Source organism: Rhinichthys klamathensis, unplaced genomic scaffold, assembly GCF_029890125.1.
Source record: "Rhinichthys klamathensis goyatoka isolate OS25496 unplaced genomic scaffold, OSU_Roscu_1.1 h1tg000191l_1, whole genome shotgun sequence".
Lineage (NCBI taxonomy): Eukaryota > Metazoa > Chordata > Actinopteri > Cypriniformes > Leuciscidae > Rhinichthys > Rhinichthys klamathensis.
Window position 1 is genome coordinate 6748046 of NW_026606717.1, and position 22268 is coordinate 6770313.

The window sequence follows — 22268 nt, forward strand, 5'->3', positions numbered from 1 at the left end:
ATGCGGCTTTTGAAGAAATGTCTAAACGGGCTCATGTAATTAGCAGGATGTAGTCGACTCTTTCAACGACGGAGCGCGTCTATCACACGCCTCAAACATATGTTTCCTTTCCGTGATTTCTTTGATTCATGACATTGGATTTGTGTTATGACAACTTTAGTCTTTAGAAGAGCGATTTTGGCCAGTTTCGCGACAAACAACAGCCTGAAACACGTTTCTTGTTTTTTTCTCCCCCCTAGTTTGTTAAAATGATAGGAATAAGCACTTTTGTCCCGCACTTGCAAGCTGGCATGGCACCATATGGCTAATGGTGGTGCGTGGCAATTAGTGGAGCTGATTAATGGTGAACAGCCTAATTTTCTGCTTATAATTGCGGCAGCGTTTGAAGGTACACATACAGCCTATCGCACACGCACACATACACGATGGCATATCAATGCTGATTTGGCAGGTGGGGGGATGAGGACCACATCGGTTTGAATCTATATAAGCTGTCAATTCTAAAAGTAAAAAAAAAAAGGGGGCTTTTTCTTAATTGTGAAAGTGCCTATATGACATCTTTAAGTTGCGTGATGCGTTGCTGGTAAAACCTGGCATATATTTCATGGAAGCCACGTGAGCCAGGGCACATTTGTTAGTGGGCCAGACTGAAATTTCAGATTGAGTAATGAGTTTCTGCTTGTCCTAATTAACCAGGCATCAGGGTGATATTCATGAGGGGGGGTGGGGGTTACAAGGGTGGGTGGCACTGTTAAAATACCACTAAAAATAGGCACGAGTCGATCATCACAACCTACTTTTAAGCAAATTCATCTTTGGATGTTAATTAAATACATAGCATTTGATAGAAAAAGTCATCTCCTACTTGTTTTTTTGGCTCTGTTCTTCACTAGGGGTTTGACCTGAATAGTATTAATATGAAATGAGTTTCTATTTAATACTGTTTTGGTAACGTACGACTCAATACCCATAAGAGCAAATAAAATTGAAACAGAATATTGCACTAGAGCGTACTGGATAGTGTTCTAACAAGGTGACAGAAAAAAAAGCAACAAGCCAAAGGACATTTTGACAGTCACTTGGTTTCTATTATGGGTGGCCCCGCCTACAGCGAAATCTCATTGGTTCATCATACCTGAATATTAAATACTTCATGAATTCCAAATCTAAAGCTGGATCTGAAAGGCACTGCATTTGAATAAGATCTTTTTTGAGATCTTTAAAAAAGTATCTTTTATATGTATGAATGAAATCCGGATGTACTACATCCGCCATGTAGCCATAGTCATGTGACTTACAGTTGCGTCACTTCACTGTCATTCACGGAGCCTCTCTCGTGGCCTCATGGGACAGAAAAGTTTGCATCAGATGCACATTTCAAAATCTCTTTGGAAGTCAAGTCATCCAGGTACTTTTCATCTACTGTTATGTTATGTTTCATCTACTGTTCATCTACTGTTACTGTTATGAATACTGTGAATTCAGACATAATACTCTTTTCACATGCTGTTTTTTGCATACTATATAGTAGAGAAGTAGGCATATTCGGACGCAGAGTAAATTTTGGTGGCATTCCATGTCTATTAGCTTTAAGGCCGTCTACATGCTAGCGCACACAATATTAACAACTGGAATTATATTGTTTGCAGTATTTGCATGCAATAAAATACTCTCCAGAATGAGAATAATGATACCCACTGCCTCTGACTAGCATTAGCATGTAGCTAATCGCCTGCTGAATTCGGAACCGCATACTAGCATACTACTCTTACTATTTCTGCCTTTGAAAGGTATGGTAAAATGTAGTACGATAGTATGAGGTTCCGAATTCAGCAATGGCTTGTAATGAACAATTCAGTCCGCCCACTGAATTGAGTCTTCCTAGGACCCCAAGGGGTAGTATTTTGTAGTGCCTGATCAAAAAAAAAAAAAAAAGAGAAATGTTTAAAGCCCGGGACACACCAAGCCGAAGTTAAAGAACTAGCGGTGTGAAAGCTGACTGTGTTGTCGCCTCACGCCGAAAAGCTGCGCTTAAACACACCAAAAGGACTAAAGGCGACTGTCAACTGGCATGTGCGTTCTGCGCCCTTTGTGTAAGTAAAAATCTGTCTATATCAGCAGGTATCAATAGTCTATTTTTGTCATTCAAAAAGGGAAACGTAAACTAGGGCTGCAGATATTCAAACCGTAAACAAAGCAACGCTTGCTTACCATTTTGAAAATCAATCACGCTGATCACTTTCTTCATTCCAGTCGGCTTGTGTTATTATGTAAATATTCATGCATTCGAATGCTCAGGTAAGATGATGTAAAATTAGAACAGCCTTCTGTCTGTACCGTCTTGACTTCTTTGTTCGCTTTCATCACTTTCGCTTTTATTCTCATGCACTCGTTCGCTAAGCTGAAGAGCCAATCAGAGTTCTCTCTCTCACCGGCGGCCCGACACCGATTCAACATGCTGAATCAGGACAAAAAACCCTGATGGCGTCCGACTACAGCCAGGGATAGTTCACTTAAAAATAAAAATGATGTCATAATTTACTGACCCTCAAGTTGTTTCAAACCTGTATGAATTTCTTTATTCTACTGAATGTTGCTAACCAAACAGTTGATGTACCCCATTGACTTCCATAGTATTTTGCTTCCTACTATGGAAGTCAATGGAGTACATCAGCTGTTTGATTACCAACATTCTTCAAAATATCTTATTTTGTGTTCAACAGAAGAAAGAAATTCATACAGGTTTGGAACAACATGAGGGTGACTAACTGATGACATTACTTTAATTTTTAAGTGAACTATTCCTTTAAGCCTCTTGAATAGAGAAACCATTAAAAGTCTTCCATTAAAATCGTTTTGGGGTCTTATATGGACTGAATTGTTCATAACACCCTCCATATCTTATATTTTCAAAAGGAAATGTCAGTACTAAGAAAAGAAAATGTTTGTCATTCAATTTGATGTGGTTTTTACATATCATATATGTTCTAGTTCACTGCGATTGCACTGTGACATGCAGCATTTTTAGCATGGACGGACAAATTATTTGGAAATGTGGCGCATCGCACCTGGTTAGGACAAAGTGTAATGGAAAAAGTCTCACCTGCACATGATTTCATGAGTCAGGAGAACGCGGCACATCTCCGGGTTCTTATCTTGACCTTCATAGATGATGGCCTTTGAACAGAGAGAAGAAGAAAAAAGTCAGTTTGGACTCACACAAGGTTTTTTTAACACTAGAATGAATCTTTTAAGCAATCAAAATTAAATGAAGCACATGAAGCTGTTTCAAAAGATATGTTACAGGAAGTTGACTCTGACCATCTAACATTCCAAAAAAAAAAAAAAATCACAGTCACAGAAGCCAATTTCACTGGAGAAACACACTGAGAGGAGGCGTAATTCTGCCGTTAAAGCATGTTGGCCTGGTCGTATTTAATAAATATCAGCATGTGTCGTGGGGAATCGTCTAAGCTGTTCCAATAGGCTATTTCAGGACAGACTGTCCAGAGCTCTGGCTCCACACAGGACTTTGGCTCATTAAGTAAAGGAAAAGAGAAGGTGAGAAATGAAGGTGCTCCAATAAGAAGGGCTCATTGTTTTACTTCTAGCTCAGGTAATTATTCTCTCTACAGGGCACGGGGCTGAGGTTGGGGTAACATGTGGTAGAGGATGGGATGTACAATAGCACCAGCTCAGAGCGGTTTGAAGGATGGGTAACAAGCCGAAGAACACCTGTTGTAGGTGGAGGAGATGATAAGGAACATAATTGATTGGTTGCTCAGATTCTAACTAGCGGGAGAGATCAAAACAGTGACAGTGATTCCTATCCATGAGAAAACATTTATCAAAAATAATAAAAGTCTTCGCAACCAATTTGACTTAGGCTATATAATACAGGTGCGTGTGTACATGATATTTAACAAGAAAAGAATTCAGATGGCGAGGACAAAACATTTTTAGAATATATGTTAGCTGGCTAAATGTTCTGAAAAGGTAAAAATTCTCGTTAAGTTATGAACATGTTGTTAGTGGAAGTTTAACGTCCAGTTTAAAAACAAAATTGTATCTTGGTGAATGTTGGAGAAAACAGTGAAATGTTCCATTTAAACTTTTTGCAAACATTACGAGACCGTTGCTTTTGAATGTTCTCTGAATGTTCTGAAACAAGCTGTAAGTGTAATGTTTAGAAAAGCGTTTTCAGAAAGACATTCCATGAACAATGTACAAACGTTTTTTTTTGTGTGCTAACGATTTGAGAATGTTATCAAACGTTTGCTCATACATTTGAGAAAAGGAACGTTATCGAACATGCTGAGAACGTCAGCTTCTGAATTTCCAGCGCTATAGAAAAAGAAATCATATTTTACCTGAGTTGTGAACGTGAATTTATAGTCTTGAATGTAAAGGCGGGCATACACTGTGGGATTTGATTTCAGCAAGGTAAGTTATGCCGCGTTCCAGGCAACCTGTAACCCGTGTTTTTCCAACCTTATACCCGTGAAAGTGCACTGGAACGCCAGTCAAACCCGTGACTTCCCACCCGTGAACTCGTACTAGATCGATGTACTCCCAGTTACGAGTTCTGACGTCACATAGCCCGCAAAACCATACAAAACAACAATGGCAGCCCCTACGGATGCAGTGTTTCTGCAGGCGGTACACAGTGAGAATACACTTTAGGACAATATAACGTTGCAGTCAAATTAATAATAATATAATAATAATGATAATAATACACACAAGATTATGTATTACAATGTTACGTGTCTGAAACAATAAGTATGTATATACACACACGATTATGTATTACAATGTTATGTGTCTGAAAAAATAAGTATGTATATTGCGCTCGGGTAGTTTGGCGTGACTGGCCTGGAACGCTACAAAGTCGTGAGTTGTGGTTTGAAGTCGTGATTTACGTGCTCAAAAACCTGCCTGGAACGCAGCATTACCTACTCACACTGAACGACTAAATCGCATGCGATGTAAAGCCAAAGCTCAGGATTTATGTGCTCACACTATACGGTCCGATCATCGAGCTGCGAAATCGGACGAACATCGCAGTGAATGCCCGCCTTAAACCAACAAAAAGATGCAAACCAACGGCAAAAAGACGCGTCTTTCAATTGAATTATCCTCAAACACTTGAACGTAAACATGCAAACAACGTGACAATTTCTGACAAACGACTCTCACGGACTGTTTTTAGTGAGTTAAGCATGCAGGCAGCGTGACTCATGTATTTCGGTTCACGAGCAAACATGTCTTATTTTTATTGTAGCAAAGCATACGGTGCGACAAGTACAACCCGATTCACAACTCTTAAGAGCCTTTTCCTTTAAGTGATTCAAAAACATGCACCGCAACAAAGTCGATCCGATCACCCGCGCAAACGACTCTGAGTTGGTTCCTCGTGAAATGCAAACATACGTTTCGATCAGAGTAGGCTACGGTTACCTCAATACAAGAGCAAATGGCTCAGGGCGGTTCATTTAACGATTCGCTCAAATAAAAAGAACTAAACTCAACGAACCAGTCTTAAAGCAGATAGAGAATTAAGATCGGACTCATTTCCTGAATTACAATTGTGCTACATTCAGTGATGTCTGTCTTTTATGTAGGCTACTTCAGTAGGCCCTACTGTAAATCAGCATAATCTCCAAACATAGTACTTGTTTTGTTCATTCTTATTTATTTGTTTGTTTGTTGATATGTTTTTTGTCTTGTTTTATGTTTGTGACTTGACATCCACAGTTTAGATGAACCAACGAGCAAATCTCTTCAATTCACTCACTGATCTTTTTCTTTCATTTTTGATTCTCTCACTCATGGGTAAAAATGTGAAGTGCCTATGCGTTCACTGGCAAACTACCTCCGCTAGCATATGATGTGCCAAACCATCAGTGGCGTGTGGCACAGGGGCGGTAGGGGGAGGCAGGAGGCTGGAGGAGGTGGGTGCGAGAGAGCAGTTGGGATGCCAGACTGGAGCACGGTGCACCATCTGGTACGGCCCCCCATTTTTCTCTCAAATTTTCTCGGCTTTGCTCTCACCCCTCCTTAACACAAAACACAGCACTGCCAGGCTGGCAAAGCCTCGTGTTGGACATGGTATGCCATTCCGAACAGTGCCGCGTTTGACTTCGCCAAGCGTGTCACCTTGCTAAGATTCTGGGATCTCGTTCGTGGGCATACCGACTGGCAGCAAATCTGTCCCGTTACGCACAGTCATTACTCTCTGCCATGTAACGGAGGTGTAATTCAGCAAGCCTGTCCAGCATCAAAAAAAATTTGTCACATTGACCTTAACTGAAAAAAAAGAAGAAAAAAAACACGGGAGCAAAGTTATATACCAAGAAAAGGGTAATTTGACAGAAGAAATATCCAGAGATAGACGATACATTGGCTCATTGTTTGATGTCTTTCAGATGTACTTTACATTATACAAAGGCACTGAGAGCGATATTGTTACAGCCAGTGCTGGATTTGGCAAGCTCGGAGCATTTGTTCAGATGGTTTTCTTTCACTTTGAGGGAATGGGGGCCAAGGTCTTCTAGAAGTACACAGCATGCATCACTGTCTGCTATAGTCCAAAGCCCTGCTTCAAATTTCTAACTATAAACATCAAATCAATCTTAGCCCAATCCGGCTGAGGTGTGCTCAGGAACAGCAGTGTTCTTCCACTTGCCGTAGTGCCTTAATAGCATAATGTGATATTCATGATATGATATCAAATATAATTTGGGTTATATCCAGCCAATAAAGTCACCATGTACTCAATTTACCCTTTTTGCTTTCTTAATGCGCATTCCTACTTTTTACTATTTAAAGTTGCTATATGTATTTTTTAGCGGCCTCTATCGGTGAAGTTTCAGATTGCAACCAATTTTTACAAGAGCACTCGTGCTCTTGCGCGTCCTCGAACACAAGAGCGAGCTCTCATGGTACCGGCCACACTGAGACTTTCAACACACCGGAGAAAGCATCACACAACATGCTGGAAACTCATGTAAACTCCCACTGCAATGTTACAATAACAGGCTACTTTTATCAGCTTGACGTTGAACTAATGCTCCATGCTCGCTCCATGATAACGTTACATTGACTGCATTTAGCCGGCATGTGGTCTTATTCACTAACTATTCGTGTATCTTTCACAATCAGATAGACTGAACTAGACTGAACAATTTCAGTGTAACAGTAAGATCGTAGGAAGTAACATTACTGTACTGAACGTGTCTGGAAATGTGTATACACAATATGATAGTAGTGGGATGAGTGACGTTAGACAGTAGATCTAGTACATAAAATAAAAGTTACATCCTAAAGCACCTACTTTTGTTATCCTGGAACAGTCTTTTGTATTCATTTCATGTCTCATGTATGTTGTAGTTTACCTTGCTATTTCATTACAGATTACCATTATTTATTTCTGCATATCTGAAAAATTTATCACAATAAAAATAGCGGAGGTCTCTCCATAATTCAGACGCTCTGCCGATGTTGATCCGTGTTTTCGTCCTAAGTCGATCCGATTCACGTTTGGCCTGACGAGCTTCAGCAGATACATTTTTGTTTTGTTTTGTTTTTTATATTTATGTGGAGTTTGTGTTGGAGTCTGTGTTGTGCTGGAGGCAGGTTTTTTGGTGTTATCAAACTTCATGTCGTCAGCTGCAGTGCCGTCGCATAGACGTCACGTTCTTTCTCACATAATGTCCTGTTTTTTCATAATAGGGAATTTAAATAGCCAATCATGTTGGCTTCTTAAAAAGCTTCTTTTTAAAAAAAAACCACAATCACGTCTTTCTCTAGAGGGCACAGCTGATGTATCAGTAGCCAATGAGCTCGCTGCTCAACCTTCAAATACTTGGTCAGCATTTGCTGTAGCAGTTGCATTGCTTTAAGAAACCCTCCACCTTCCCCAGCTCCACCTGTATAGATCTGCTTTGGGTAATTCATGTATGCAACATTATGCAGCAGCAGCATGTCTTACATGTTCACAACCGTGTGTTATGTATGTATTGGCAGTAGCAAGTCCTGTACTTTCTCTGCAGCTGCTCAATAACCAACAGCATCAGCAATAACAGCAGCAGCGCAGCAGATCTATTCCACCAAGACCAAATATATCAACATTGTCATATCCATTACCATGCCAAACAATCCGAGATTTGTCATAACGGAACTGTTTTGTATTACATGTTTTCTCAAATGTTATGTTTAAATTTGCAAATGATCCATTATCTAATTAAATATGCACTGATTTGCATACATTTTAGAACAGAAAATTGAACATTGATATAGTCAGGTTCAGAATTCTTTTAGACTTAAAGGTGCAGTCTGTAAGAATGACAGCTAGTGATTAAAATGGGTACTGCAGTCCAAATTTAAAATATTGTTTTTTTCTCCCGCCCCCTTCTCCTCGGTCTCAACGCACATGCCAGATTGAGGACACACAACAGGAATGAGCACAAAGGACAGTGGAAAGTGACGAGTCTTACACTGATGAGTGGATTTATCTGCATTTGAATATGTCACTGATCATAGAGCTTTTTAGATGGATGCTGAGGCTTTTTAGGTCAGGCAGAATTTGCGATCACTGACCTAGTTTGTTTGCTGGCTTCCATGGCTGCAATACGCTGTGTTTTCCACCAAATGGCAACCCGGGTGTCGAAATACTATTGGGTAAATTGGCAGCGGGCGGGATCATAGAGACCGAAACACGGAACGCACTTAATTTCAAAGTAGAATAACTGGGTGTAGAAGTGTTTTTCAGAGAAGCAAGCATGTTTCCTAAATCTCTGCAAACATATTATGGTGTCAAAAAAATTACATACAGCGCCTTTAAGTGGAGATTTCAGACTTAGTGCAGGAGGAAAACAATTATTTTGAGGAAACAAGCCTTCAAAAGTATGTAGTGTAACTGAAATCTATAGATGCAAATAGATCAAATACAAATACTTAAATGTGTATTTTTCTTTACACTAGTCTTAATGAAGACATGTTATGGAAGCAAAACAGTCTAAAATCTTAAAATAGACCAGTGCGTGCAAAAACAATGGCTTTGCCTATAGTGTCACAAATTCCTCTAGTCATACAAATGGAAATGACTCGTATAAAGATTAATTAGTCTTTGTATACTCTTAAAGTGTGCCATCTTGATAACTTTAAAACGCCTTGGCTGCTTTTATTAAGATCAAAGTACAGGAAGTGCTGTGATAAACGCAGGAAATAGTTTCATTTTGATTTAGAAAGAACGCCGAATGTGCAAAGGTGCCGTGTTAAAAATTACCCTATGTTAATGTTACAAGCGTGATATTTAGGGCGTTTTTAACTGCTTGCCAAAGTGCGAGAAGGGCACATTAATAAGCATTCAACGTTCATATGCCTTGTAATACATATTTCATCTCGCCAAGCACACTTTTCATATTTCATCCAGCGTTTTCCTCAACGGCTTTGATGTGACGCCTGAAATCGAAGGCAAGTAAACAAGACGCTATAAATACATGGAAACCTACTTCCTACACAGTTGGCATCATCTGTTAGCATGCCATTAAGAACACGGCTGCCTTTTTTTCCCAGGCCACTGCGCTACCTTTAAAGAGGTGCTGTCTTGGCAGTGATTTCACTCTTTGTTCTCCCACACACACAGAAGCGTTCGCATTCACGAATAAGTATCCCACCCCACCCCTGATCAGCTGTTCAGACATAAAGCCTGAGAAACAAGAGAAGAGGAAGAGAGAGAGCAAGTGTTGGGCAGGCAGACAGACAGGATAATAGACGAAGGGTTTCTAGAGACCGCTAACAGACATCTGAGAGACTTCTAGACAGTGCAAGAGTTTGAGCAGGAGACGAGGGAATAAAACAAGGCCGGAAAGAAGAGAGTTGGAGAGTAGACGGGTTAAAAGAGTTATAAAAACAGAGTAAGGATTGAGCAAGCAAAAAGCTACGCACTTAAAAAATAAAGGTTCAACAATGGAACATTTCTTTTTCTAAGAGTGTACATAAAACGTAAAAGTAATTGTCAAGCCAATCCCAATACATGTCTGCTAACATGCCTTTGAAGGGCGCGGTTTTGGAAAGGGGGCGTGGTCTAATTCAGTCGCTAAGTTTAGCTCAAGTTAGCTCAAGCAAAACAGCTAACATCTCTTACGGCATATTAAAAACATAAACAACCCAGGAGGTAATGAGAGAGGAAAAGGAAAAGGAAAAAAAGGATAGATGAGGGAGGAACGTGGGAGGTCTGCCTTTTCTGCGCTATGATGTCTCAGCGCGATGTGTTGGTGCTGAAGCTGCTGATCACAGATTTAACTGTCAAACACACCTAAGAGCCCCACACATCCCTGATTCTCACTTTTGCATCCCATTATGAGCAACAAACCCAGTATAACAGAGTGATTTTCTCCCCTAAAACCAGGTAAAGTGCAACTACCCGAAACTAAAACATATAAGCTGACCAATTCTAACCCTAACCCTAACCCCAACCTACACCCTAAACTTAGTAGTGTTGGTAGCACATCCTGATAGAAAGCAAAACTGTTTGTCACGATCTGAACCATTCACGATGTTTCTGAACTGAGGTGACCAATGACAGCTGCGGAATCTGGGTTTGCGCTTAACTGGTTTGGAGGGAAAATTCCTGCAGTATAATGCATGTTATTGTTTTTAAATTAGCATGCTAAAATCTGTGGAGTATTCTTCCCTTGACTCCCTAAACTCAACTATTCCAGGATAAATAAACTCTATCAGCGGCATCTGTGGCATAAAAAAAAAACCCTGCATAAAAACAGAAATGCTCAACATGTGAGAGTCAGAGCACGTATGCTAACCGCTAGGCCACTGCTACAACAACAAATGCAGTAAATTAGCAATATAGTCTGAAATCTATAACTCTGAGATGTTTACCATATCTCCTGAATCTAATAATTTGACTGTGACAGGAACTACCAAAATAACAAGCGTCTTGAGCAGTTGCAACAGTAAATCAGTCTCGCCACAGAATAATAAGCTCTGCAACCGCTCTGAGAGCACTAACAGCAAATCTGGACACTAATTACAGTCCAAGCTAAAGCTGTTTTTGCTGTTTTTGCCACCGTAACATAAACAGAGTGGTCGCCTGTAAGTGTTTCAGTCGTGCAAGACTTTAGCAGCCTCTGTGATTAGCATTTGTTCCCACAGTCACTTAGAAAGTAATAGTCTTGCTAACAAATTGGAATCAAGCTGCAGTCACATTTCCGCAGGCAGTAATTTCCCCAACAGGTTCAAGTTGCTCATGCGGATTCATCCAACAGAAAACTGATTGGTTTGACAGTGACTTCTGTGTGAGCTGTGCTTCATGCATCACTACACTATTGAAAATGGACTCTTTTTTTTTTTTTTGCCTGCAAAATTATACAGAAATTCCCGCACCTCAACTCACTCCACAACCTAATAACTCGCAGTGATTTTAGACGGCTGATGGGGATATAGAGCATCGCAAAAAATGACTCAGGTCGTCTGTAACCCAATAACCAGTAATAGGCATAGTATCATCTGCACTCCCTTCTCAAGAGTGCACACTCTTCAAACTGAAAGCTTGTTTTAAGCCCGAGCCACAACATGGGCCGAGACACCTGTAGCTGTCCTGTGGTCAGCCAGTATCCAGGTCTCATTTCACCATCTCAACAGGTCTGACTGCCCCTGAGCGAAACCACATCTGATCCCTCTCTCTCTCTCTCTCTCTCTCTCTCTCTCTCTCTCATTCACCTGAGGAAATCAAAGACACATGCCGACCGAACTGTGCGCGCTGTAAATATATCACTCGCAACGGTGATTTCTGAGCTGTTACAAGGTAACTAGCTGTCTTGTTGTTGCGCGTCTGCGGCGGAGAATGAGATTTGATATCCTCCGACTGCCGTTACACATGTTCCCCCAATCTTTAAGTGTAGTTCTAAGCGGATCCCTTTAGTGAGTGATTTAACCATAGGTTGTCTTCACATCTGAAAGTTTCTCGCACACAATACAAGCAGCAAAAGGGGATCGCAATCTCATTCCTTGTGACTTCTATTACACATGCACACAAAAAAAAATAATGAATACAAGTGCTAAATATATTCCGAGAAGACTGACATGAAAACTGCCGGCAAACAACTACAAAAGATGTGTGAGGGGGAAGCCGAGGCGTCTGGGTGATTATTTTTTAACTTGACACTGATAAACAGCGCTCTAGCGACACTTCGCTCAAAAGTGCCATGTCCTCCCACGAAGTGCAGCAAAGCAGATAGTTAAGAAACAACAGCTCTTCTTCCTACTGCCAGACTAGTGCTGTCAAAGTAGCAGCTACTGGGGTTTAATGCGCTTTGATGTTCCCCACAACGCAACTCAGGCGGGAGGGAGAGAGAGCTGCCGCCCGCAGGTAAGTTAGCGGCCGCTAGCGAAGTGTAAAAGAGCCTAGCGTGGAGCCTTTCTCAGTTTGCAGCAGGCGGCTAATAAACAGGGAGAGGTTTAATAGACGCTCTTTCACAAAAGCTAATCGCTAATTCCCATGACACGCTAATTACGGGTGATCCAGGGTCCGCATTTTGGTTCTCTTATTCATAAACCATCCAGACGCTAGCTCAGGGCCACACATGTCTTCGGTGACAGATAGAATCAAACAGGAAACAGGAAACAGGCAACACTAATAATGTAGATCTGCCATGTTGCGCATACTAGAAATGAAACAACCCAGAGTTCAGAAGGAGGCAGCCGAGCATGACATCTGAAACACACCAACGGGCAACACAAACATGTACACGAAAAAGGCTACGAGGAATGGATATGTACCCAGATAACAGGGTACGTTCTCAGAACTTTGGCTGACGTTCTGGCAAGGTTCTCTCAAAGTTATGAACCAACATTATTACAGTAATGTTAAAGGGATAGTTCACCCAAAAAATGAAAATTATGTCATCATTAACTCGCCCTTATGTTGTTCTAAACCTGTATGAGTTTCTTTCTACTGTTGGACTAAAAAGAAGATATTTTGAAGAATGTTGGTAGCCAGACAGTTGATGGACCCCATTGACTTCCATAGTATTTTTTTTTTTTTCCTACTATAGAAGTCAATGGGTGCCGTCAACTGTCTGGCTACCAACATTCTTCAAAATATCTTCTTTTGTGTTCAACAGTAGAAAAATAAAAACTCATACAGGTTTGGAATAACATCACTGTAAAAACATTATATGAGCAATAAGTTATGAAAACATATGGTTTCACATTGCTTTAACTCATCAAAATAACCTTTTTTTATAAGTTATACAAGATTCAACTCATTTTTTTTAAGTCAGTTCAAAGTAATTTAAGTCGAAAAGTTGATTGTACTTCATAAAAGGCAGCAACTTCTTTATTACAGTGACGAGGCTGAGTAAATGATGACAAAATGTTCATTTTCGGTGAACTATCCCTTTAACGGAACGTTTTTTTTTTTTTTTCAAAGTTATCTCAAAACGCTATAGCATAAAAATATCATTTATACATTGTTGATGGGATGTCTTTTTTTCTAAAACGTTTGTTGGATGTTCGTCTGACATTTTTTAAATGTCACTTCTTGTTTCAGAATGTTTAGAGAACATTCAAAAGCAATGTTCCCATAATGTTTGGAAGGAATGTTCCCTTAATATATGTATAACAATTTTTTTAAATATTAAAATAAAATTAAAAAAACATTCATAGTGTACTTGTTAGTGTACTTTTTGCATTGGGGGTTGAAAAGGGAAAACAAGGGGGCTGCAAACTGACAAGAAAAATCCAAAGCAAACAAGGCTCCCCTAAAAATACACACTAACGCTCACAGTTAAACACTAAACAAACTTCCAACCGAAAAGAAAAAAAAGTCCAAAAGAGGCCACATGATGCTGTTCTCACTATATGGGCATGTAAAAATGTGATACTGCCCCTGGGAGATGCGCATGCACGTACACTACGCTGTGAGATTCATCTGTGCGGGGCACAAACAGTTCGACCTTTAGCATGTCCTGATGCCCCAACATGTATGAATTAGCCTCTGGTGACATGCGCAGATGGTGCTGTACGGGACGAGATGAACCCTTACCTGTTTAGTCATGGAGTCAATTAGTCTTACATAAAAATCCTGCTCTGTTCTGATGCCTGGAACACACAGAAACGTGACGTCAGCATGTGCTTTTCATTACATTTTCCAAAAAAACACATTCCCAATCATTATCGGTAACACTTTATTTTACAGTGTCCTTGTAACATATGTAACATGTACTTAGTATTAACACTAAATTATGCATAATTACATGCAACTAACCCTCAACCAAACCCTAACCCTATACATGTTGTTAATTAATATTACTCAGTACTTATATAATTACACTGTAACAATGACACCTTAAAATACAGTGTAAGCTCATTATCTATAAAACGCTATTACAATGTAATAGATATTACACTGTATATACACCACATATAATGCATTCTTGAAATAACACAAGCACATTTATTGGCATAGATTAGCAACACATAAAACCAATAACGTTTTAGTGCATGTTTTTAAAACAAAATATTTTCAATTGCTATAATAAGAAAGATGTGTGTTACTAAAGTAACTTTTTTTTACAGAAGTCCTTTTGTGATGGAAAAATTATGCCATACATGTTCATTTATAGTTTGTTTCATAAAAAAAGTTAATTACATTAAATGGTACTATATATAGGCCTACTAATTTAAATGGTTAAATAAGTTTTTCTGAAAACACACAATGCATGGTTCAATAAAAATAATAATAATAAAAATTAATACACTGTAAGTTTAATTCTAAATTGTGCCAAAGTCACAGCTTGTCACGAGTTCATTGCTTTTCAACCACTTCGATTGAACAAAATCCAAACTCAAAAATGACAGAAGTGATTGTGATGAAGCAAAGATGATGTAAAAAAAAAAATTTAAAAAGCAATTTGCTTGAGAGGTGGCAGAACTAACAGCATGGTTTATTTAGAAACTGACCAGATGACAAATGATAGACAGGCTGTCAGATTACACACTAATGAACATGATCAATTCACACTCACTCGAAGAAAAAGCACATTAACAATTAATATGGCGTGGTCGGAAATAGGTTTCTAATTGATTTAAACCTTGAATGAATTATTAATGCTTTCAAATAAATCGGATGCATTGGGGAAAGTGGTGGTTTGATTTGAAGAAAGTAACTGAGAATGAGTTCGTGTTAATGATTGCGTTTAATTGTTCAGACAGGAACGGGCTTGATCGGGTGAATCATTGATTTAAATCACTGCCAATCTTCGTCAAATGGAGATCTCTAATGACAGCACCTGCTGCTGGTGCTATTTTAGTGCAATGAATCGCAGATCACGATCAATGAATGTGCGCAAACTCGAGCCTCGCGCGCGAACGTGAGCATGTCTTACCGTTGCTGTAGAGAAGTTGCAGTCTGTAATGTATGCCATTGTTTGTCTTTTCTCCTGTAGTCTCCTGGGTATGAAAATAATATTACAACAGGTCTCAAAATAATACACTACATAGTAATGTGAGGAATGTTACTGCGCTTACAAATTCAGTTGTTTGGACTCAACAAAATTAGAATCTTAGCGTATAGGCTATGAACTGAATGTCTCATAAATACATTTTATTTAATGCATTAGGTCAAATTAATTGAGCCTATTCACAGCTGAAGTCTGTTATGTTATATTATAAAGTAGCCTATTATAGTTTATAAGTAGCTATATAAGTTTATACTGATAGGCTATTACATTATACAAAATTGTCTTATGCACGTGCATGTATATCCATATACGATAGATTTTTATAAATATGTCAATTTAGTTCTGCTAAAAGGATTTCACAATTATTTTAAGGTAGCTGTAAAAAACAACATAGGTTACTGAATAAGGCATGCAAACTGTCAATAGACTTAATTTTACTTAGACATGCAAGAATTGCGGATTTAACCATTCATCTTAAATTAAAATATATTAATAATTATTAGCATTGATCATATTACACAATTATACAATTTAAATAACTATCCGGTTTAGCTGCTAAAATGTTTTTAATCCTGTTAATATCGCAATATTTTTTGGATTATAGGCCTATTTATCGCAAATAATAGGCTATTTAATAGGCGATATTAATAGGCTACATTTATTATTTTACTATACTTTACTATACTTACTATACATTTTACCATGAGTTTGCTGTTTACTTTCCCACAATATAAATCTCTTGCACCTTGAAAATAAAATATATGGCTCGTATTAAGTGCTCCGCTGACAGCGTGGTGCTGAAAATCAGTTTTTTTTTTTTTTTTTAACTCACCTTCTCTTTTTCCACAAATCCGACAAAAGAGGTTCTCTCAATTTCCACCGGCTGTCCTTGTCGGTCATAAAGGGCTAACACGAAGTGGAAGAAGTTGGATTTCCGAAGGTTTGATGGCGGTTGTTTCTCGAAGTGCGCCCGGGCCAGTCCCACTCCACTGCGGGGAAGACACGCAGAAAGGCCCGTGTTAAAAAAAAAACATCCTTTAGATATCAGAGTGGATGTGTCATTGAAATAAAATGGGTGCTTAATTCATAATCCAATGATTAAGTTTGAGTGAGTTAAAAATACCTATACAATAATACGCGTGAAAGCTAAATCTTAACTTTATTATTATTATTATTTTATTTTTTACTATTATTTATTAATTATTATTATTGCTATTATTACTCTTTTCTCCATCAAGTTCAATCCAGTGGTTTTAAGACCTCCAGATGTGACTGCATGCAAAAGGAGGTGAGCTTTGGCAAAGTACCCAAACTTTGCCTCCAAATGAACTCATCAAAGCTCACTAAACGACAAAGCAAAGCGAATGAAAGGCTTAATCCTCCACAATCCGGATCGGGTTCCCCCAAAACAAGCGCCAGCAGCAGCAGCAGCAGCAGCAGCCCGATCAGTCCACGCTCGCTCCGCGGGAGGTGCAGGCGCACAGCCCCGGGGGTCTCTTACCTCTGCGCGGCCGTGTTCGCATCCAGCACCCCGGCGCCTTGCATCCATGTTCGGACTGCGTTCATGCCGGCTCCGATGGGCTCCTCTTTCAAAATACTCCCACTCCTTTGGATGCTCTCCTGAATCCCAAACATGAAACCGGGATCTCTAACACTGTCTTCCAGTTGGTAGTGTTCTCAGGTGCCCACCTCTCGTGCGTAAGAGAGAGAGAGAGAGAGAGAGAGAAAGAGAGTGCGCGCGCGCGCGAGAGAGAGAGCGCTCAGATGGGAAGGAGTTTGGAAACCAGGACAGATCCCGGTGTCACCAAGACGCAAAGTGGAGACAAAAAGCAAAGAAGCCTTTTCTGTGATGGTGATGATTTCGTTTCCTGGTGCGATCAAGCAGATCTCATATCAAGTGTCATCATGACCTAACAACTTTTCTCCTCTTGTCTTCTTTTTCGGATGTTTCTTTTGTCGGGAAACAACACCAACAACAAAAAAGTGGGTAAATCAAGAGCAGGCTGTATCCTTAGCCCTCCTGATCAAATTGAAGTGATTTGTGTCTCTTCCCAAAGGAATCAATCCTTCCTTTGACTATATGAGAGGAAACTAAACACGAGCGCAGGAGCCCAGAGGCTTGAAGGAGGGACCGGGAGAGGCGGTCTCTCTCTCTCTCTCTCTCTCTCTCTCTCTCTCTCTCTCTCTCTCTCTCTCTCTCTCTCCTCCACCCACTCCATCAGTTTGTCAGATGGTATTACTAAAGCATTCAAAAGAAGCTGATTGGAGCTAGACGCTACAAACCTCGCGCAAAACGGCCCTGTATCGATCGATAGTTATCTTCTTCTTGATGCTGTAATTGCCGGCTTGACAATAAAACACTTTGTGTCTTGTTCGCGCGTAAAGGATTCGCGCGCAGAAGCTATACTTGAGAGAGCCGTTAATAAGGGCAGATTGAATGTCATCATCACAGTTGAATAAGTGCACGCGAGGTACAGTTGTCGCTGCAGTCACAGTGATGATCTACTAAAGTGTACAGTGTAACCATAAGATCCTGCACTAACTTTGAAATCTAAAAATAACATTAACGCAGAGCCTAAAAATATTAAGAACTGGTTCCCAAAAAACAAGCCCATATGTAAAAAAAAAAAAAAAAAAATCTGCTTTAAAAATTTTAAGTAGGCTAGCCTACAATCAACTTTGATGTTTAAGTAATTTCAACTTAATCTACATTAAACTGACTTTAAAAATGAGTTGAATCTTGTATAACTTAAGTTGAAAATTGCTTGACTTATTTTGATGAGTTAAAGCAATGTAAAAACATATGTTGTCATAACTTATTGATCATATAATTTTGTACCGTGATGTTAGAGGAAGGTTTTGTCTTTGCGGGGAAGAATACAGTGAGGTTCAGTGAGTTCATTACAGTAGAGGTTCTTCAAATGAATGCTGTCTCAAGTGTATATACGCTGTAAAGCATTTGAATTTGACGGACGATTTTACAAATAAATAGCCCATGTAGCTATTATTCAATAAAATTCAGATCCTGGATTTTACAATGTCTTATTCTCATTCAAGTAGAATTAAAATAATAAAGGGATTACTTGTCACTTGGATTTTTTTTCTTAATTTTGACGTCTATTGTCCAAAATGAGATAAGAGAAAACATACTTCATTTGCTCATGAAGAAATTATATGATTGATATGAAAAATATTCTGAGCACAAAAATAAAAGATGCTTTTTATGTGGTTGATACACGCGCGCATGAAGACGAAGATGTTTTTAAAAAATGCTTGATAACACAATATAAATGAAAAACAAACAAAAATAGCCCACTAAATAGATTGCATTTGTAGCTTAAAAATAATTTGGACATACTCTTGACCTGCTCTTAAAAACATGTAAATCCTATTCGATTCGTTTTCTGCTTAGCAATGAAACAGGTGCACGGATATGTTTTGGTCAAATAATAATTCAGAATGAGAAATAACGAAATTCCAAAAAAAAAAAAAAAAATTAATTCACAGCTATAGGCTATTACAGTTGATGAATAAACATTTAATTGTATGGGGAATTATATGAAATTCAAAAAAAAAAAAAAACGCGCTCCTCTCCGCTCACACACACACACACACACGGCGCAAAGCATCACTCACTGTAACCATTTTATTTTTCCAAGCTGTATAGCTGTGACTGACAGATATGCGGCCGTGTGCACTTGCCCCTGGGGCCACTGTATTTTTAGTTTGTCCCCTCATTCTCCCACGATGCACACAGTCATGCAACTTACATAGGATGTTTTTTTTTTTTTTTTTTAAATCCCTTCTGGAAAAGAGATTTAGCTACTTAATCATGATGTCAATGAATCAGGTTACCCTAATACTCTTCTCGCGGATATTAACTAAAACCAATAATTAAATAAAAAATAAATATTAGTGGAGAGTATATTTTTTAATAATCCTGATTCCTAACAATGTATGAAATTAAACAAAGAACTAATGGCACTGTACTGTATACAAGCAAGAATAACTGTTAATGTTCATAACACTGTTTTTAAACACATGTAGCCTATTAATCAAAGCATCAACATTTCATGCCCATGTCTTGTCTCTGGATGTTTTCTGTGTATTGTTTATAATAACCTATAGCCTATATTTATATTCTTTATGCCCAAAGCATATGACATTTGTTCATAATACTCTTTATCGAATTCATTGCCAAATATTTTTAATATAGCTGTATTAAATTGTTTTCCTCCGTTGTTAAAGAGCATTTAATCAAATATTAAATTTGAAGCGCGCCGTCGAAGCGCCATGTAAATCTCTGAACACGTGATGCAGCAGCGCCATCGCGCGATCGAAATGAACATCACACTAACAACAACAGACCAGTTCAATCAATGGAGATCGATCATCACTGAATAATGGCTTACACTATACAACAAGGTCATATTAGATTATCCAATTACTAACAATTCTAGTATTTATTACACTTTGTTAACGTTAGGTAATTGTCAGTTCATGTCAGCACAGGTCCATTAAATAATATGAACAGATACAACTTTTGATTTTAATAATGTATTAGCAAATGTTCAATATATTAACAAAGATCATTTTTTTTATTGTTCTTTCACGTTAATGTTAACAAATGGAAACTTATTGTAAAGTGATACTGAATAATGACATTCAATTACATTAACACTGATACTGAATACTTTAGTAGTGATACTAGTGATACTTTAATAACTTCCTAAAAAAATAAAGATGATAAAATCTATCTCAAAATAAATAAAACCCCATAAAAAAAAAAACACATTAATTAAAAAAACCCACTCAACTTCATTCTTTCTACATTTCCATTTTATTTTAGATATAAGAAAACTGTGCAAAAACTAGTCGACGGAACTTGTCGAATGCCATTTGTGTTTGCTCATACATCATATGTATTCATGCACACAAACTTCCATTCAGAAATGCATCTCTTAAAGAACAGCAGGAAAACAATCAGCGTCTTCAGCATCAATCCCACTCTAGAGTGTTCACACGCTCCTCGAGACACTTCATCATGTTCACTGTTGCTTTAACACTGTGCGGCATATCAAAAACATGATAAAAGAATATACAAGGGAATATATCTGCCCATATATGTACACATTTATATTGAGCTATACTTCATCTGCTTCGAGAGCATTTGTTGCCCAACAAGGCAAAATATTGATTATTCTCTTTAAAGGACATTAGTGCAAACATAGTATGGCATGACATCTCTGGCAAACAAAAGGGAGTGCGTTTCTGACAGAAAAGAATGGCAAAATTAAATCCGCTTTCAAATGACGAGATGAAATGCTGCTGGAAGTCAACAGCCAATATTAAGATCAATTTCATACCTTTCAAGAAGTCACAAAAAAAAACAAAAAAAAAACTACTAAAATTACTGAAATATTTATATCATGATGGTACTGTATTATAAAGGGAATTATATAAGAAAAATGAACATCCACTGTATTAAAAAACAAAACAAAAAAAAACATTTTAATTGATTGTCTACTCACTAAACGTTCATTAAAACCAGAAAACAGGTTTAGTCTCCAAAGACTGTAATATGCTTTCGAAAATGCTCGCTTCCAAGAATCAAGCCAACTGCCAAAGTGACAACTTAACGTTATCTGCACTGATGGTTTAACATTATTTGTGACACATGGCAAAGACAAAGAGAGACAAAAATATGTATGAAAAAGCCTCCTGGCTTCGTACATCCCTTTAAAACTGGGGTGACTAATGAGAGGCTCGCTGTGATAAAACACAAGATGAAGTGGCTCAATGGCACTTTAAATAACATTCCTCAGTTTGACTTTGCAGGGGTCTGGATTCAACAGTGGCTCTTTTGGGGTGCGCTTCCAAAACACATTTATACACACACACACATCTCATTTCTAATAATCTAAACAGACCAAATAGCATGGCGTAGAATCATGAATCATCCATAGAGATGACTTTCCTGCCCGTCAAAGTCAAAACGCTGTAGGAACTCAGTTTTATCGTTTTGCCTCTTTAGGGCAGTATTCTGAAATGTCCGTTCGACCAGCAATAATGTGAATAGATCATATAAAAGTAAGTAAATGCATCGGTGAGCTGAGCGACATGTGACCAGTCTTAAGCAACAGTTGAGTCCAAAAATTAAAACTCAGTCATCATTTACTCATACCATTTCAAATTCATACTGTGGAACACAAAGGCAGGAGTTTAGCAGATTTTCCATGGAGCTTTCGTTACACACACACACACACACATATACAGGTGAAACTCGAAAAATTAGAATATCGTGCAAAAGTTCATTTATTTCAGTAATTCAACTTAAAAGGAGAAACTAATATATTATATAGACTCGTTACATGCAAAGTGGGATATTTTGAGCCTTTATTTGTTATAATTGTGATGCTTATGGCTTACAGCTTATGAAAACCCCACATTCAAAATTAGAATATTGTGAAAAGGTTTTCATAGCTGTAAGCCATAATCATCAAAATTATGACAAATAAAGGCTCGACATATCTCACTTTGCATGTAACGACTATATAATATATTAGTTTCACCTTTTAAGTTGAATTACTGAAATAAATGAAGTTTTGCACGATATTCTAATTTTTCGAGTTTCACCTGTGTGTATATATATATGCATGTATGTATTGAATGAAAGCTCTATAAAGATATACACATTTGTACATTTTAAGAAACAACCTAATATTGGTCTGTTTCCTACTCAAAGTATTGGTAAGTCTTTAGAAAACTTTGATTCACAGACTA

The 22268-nt window shown here is 38.3% G+C and overlaps 1 protein-coding gene across 3 annotated transcripts in view; it reads right to left on the bottom strand.

Moving 5' to 3' along the window:
• ebf1b (EBF transcription factor 1b) overlaps nt 1-17606 on the bottom strand; it is a 137873-nt gene extending 120267 nt beyond the window's left edge. For all 3 annotated transcript variants that reach the window (XM_056262239.1, XM_056262240.1, XM_056262238.1), the window contains exons 1-5: nt 16987-17606; nt 16318-16474; nt 15411-15474; nt 14069-14124; nt 3104-3177 (exon numbers count right to left, since the gene is read on the bottom strand). In XM_056262239.1, coding sequence (XP_056118214.1) covers nt 3104-3177; nt 14069-14124; nt 15411-15474; nt 16318-16474; nt 16987-17120 — 485 coding nt within the window. In that variant the 5' untranslated portion in view covers nt 17121-17606. The remainder of the gene's footprint in view (nt 1-3103; nt 3178-14068; nt 14125-15410; nt 15475-16317; nt 16475-16986) is intronic.
• Between the last annotated feature and the right edge of the window lie 4662 nt (nt 17607-22268).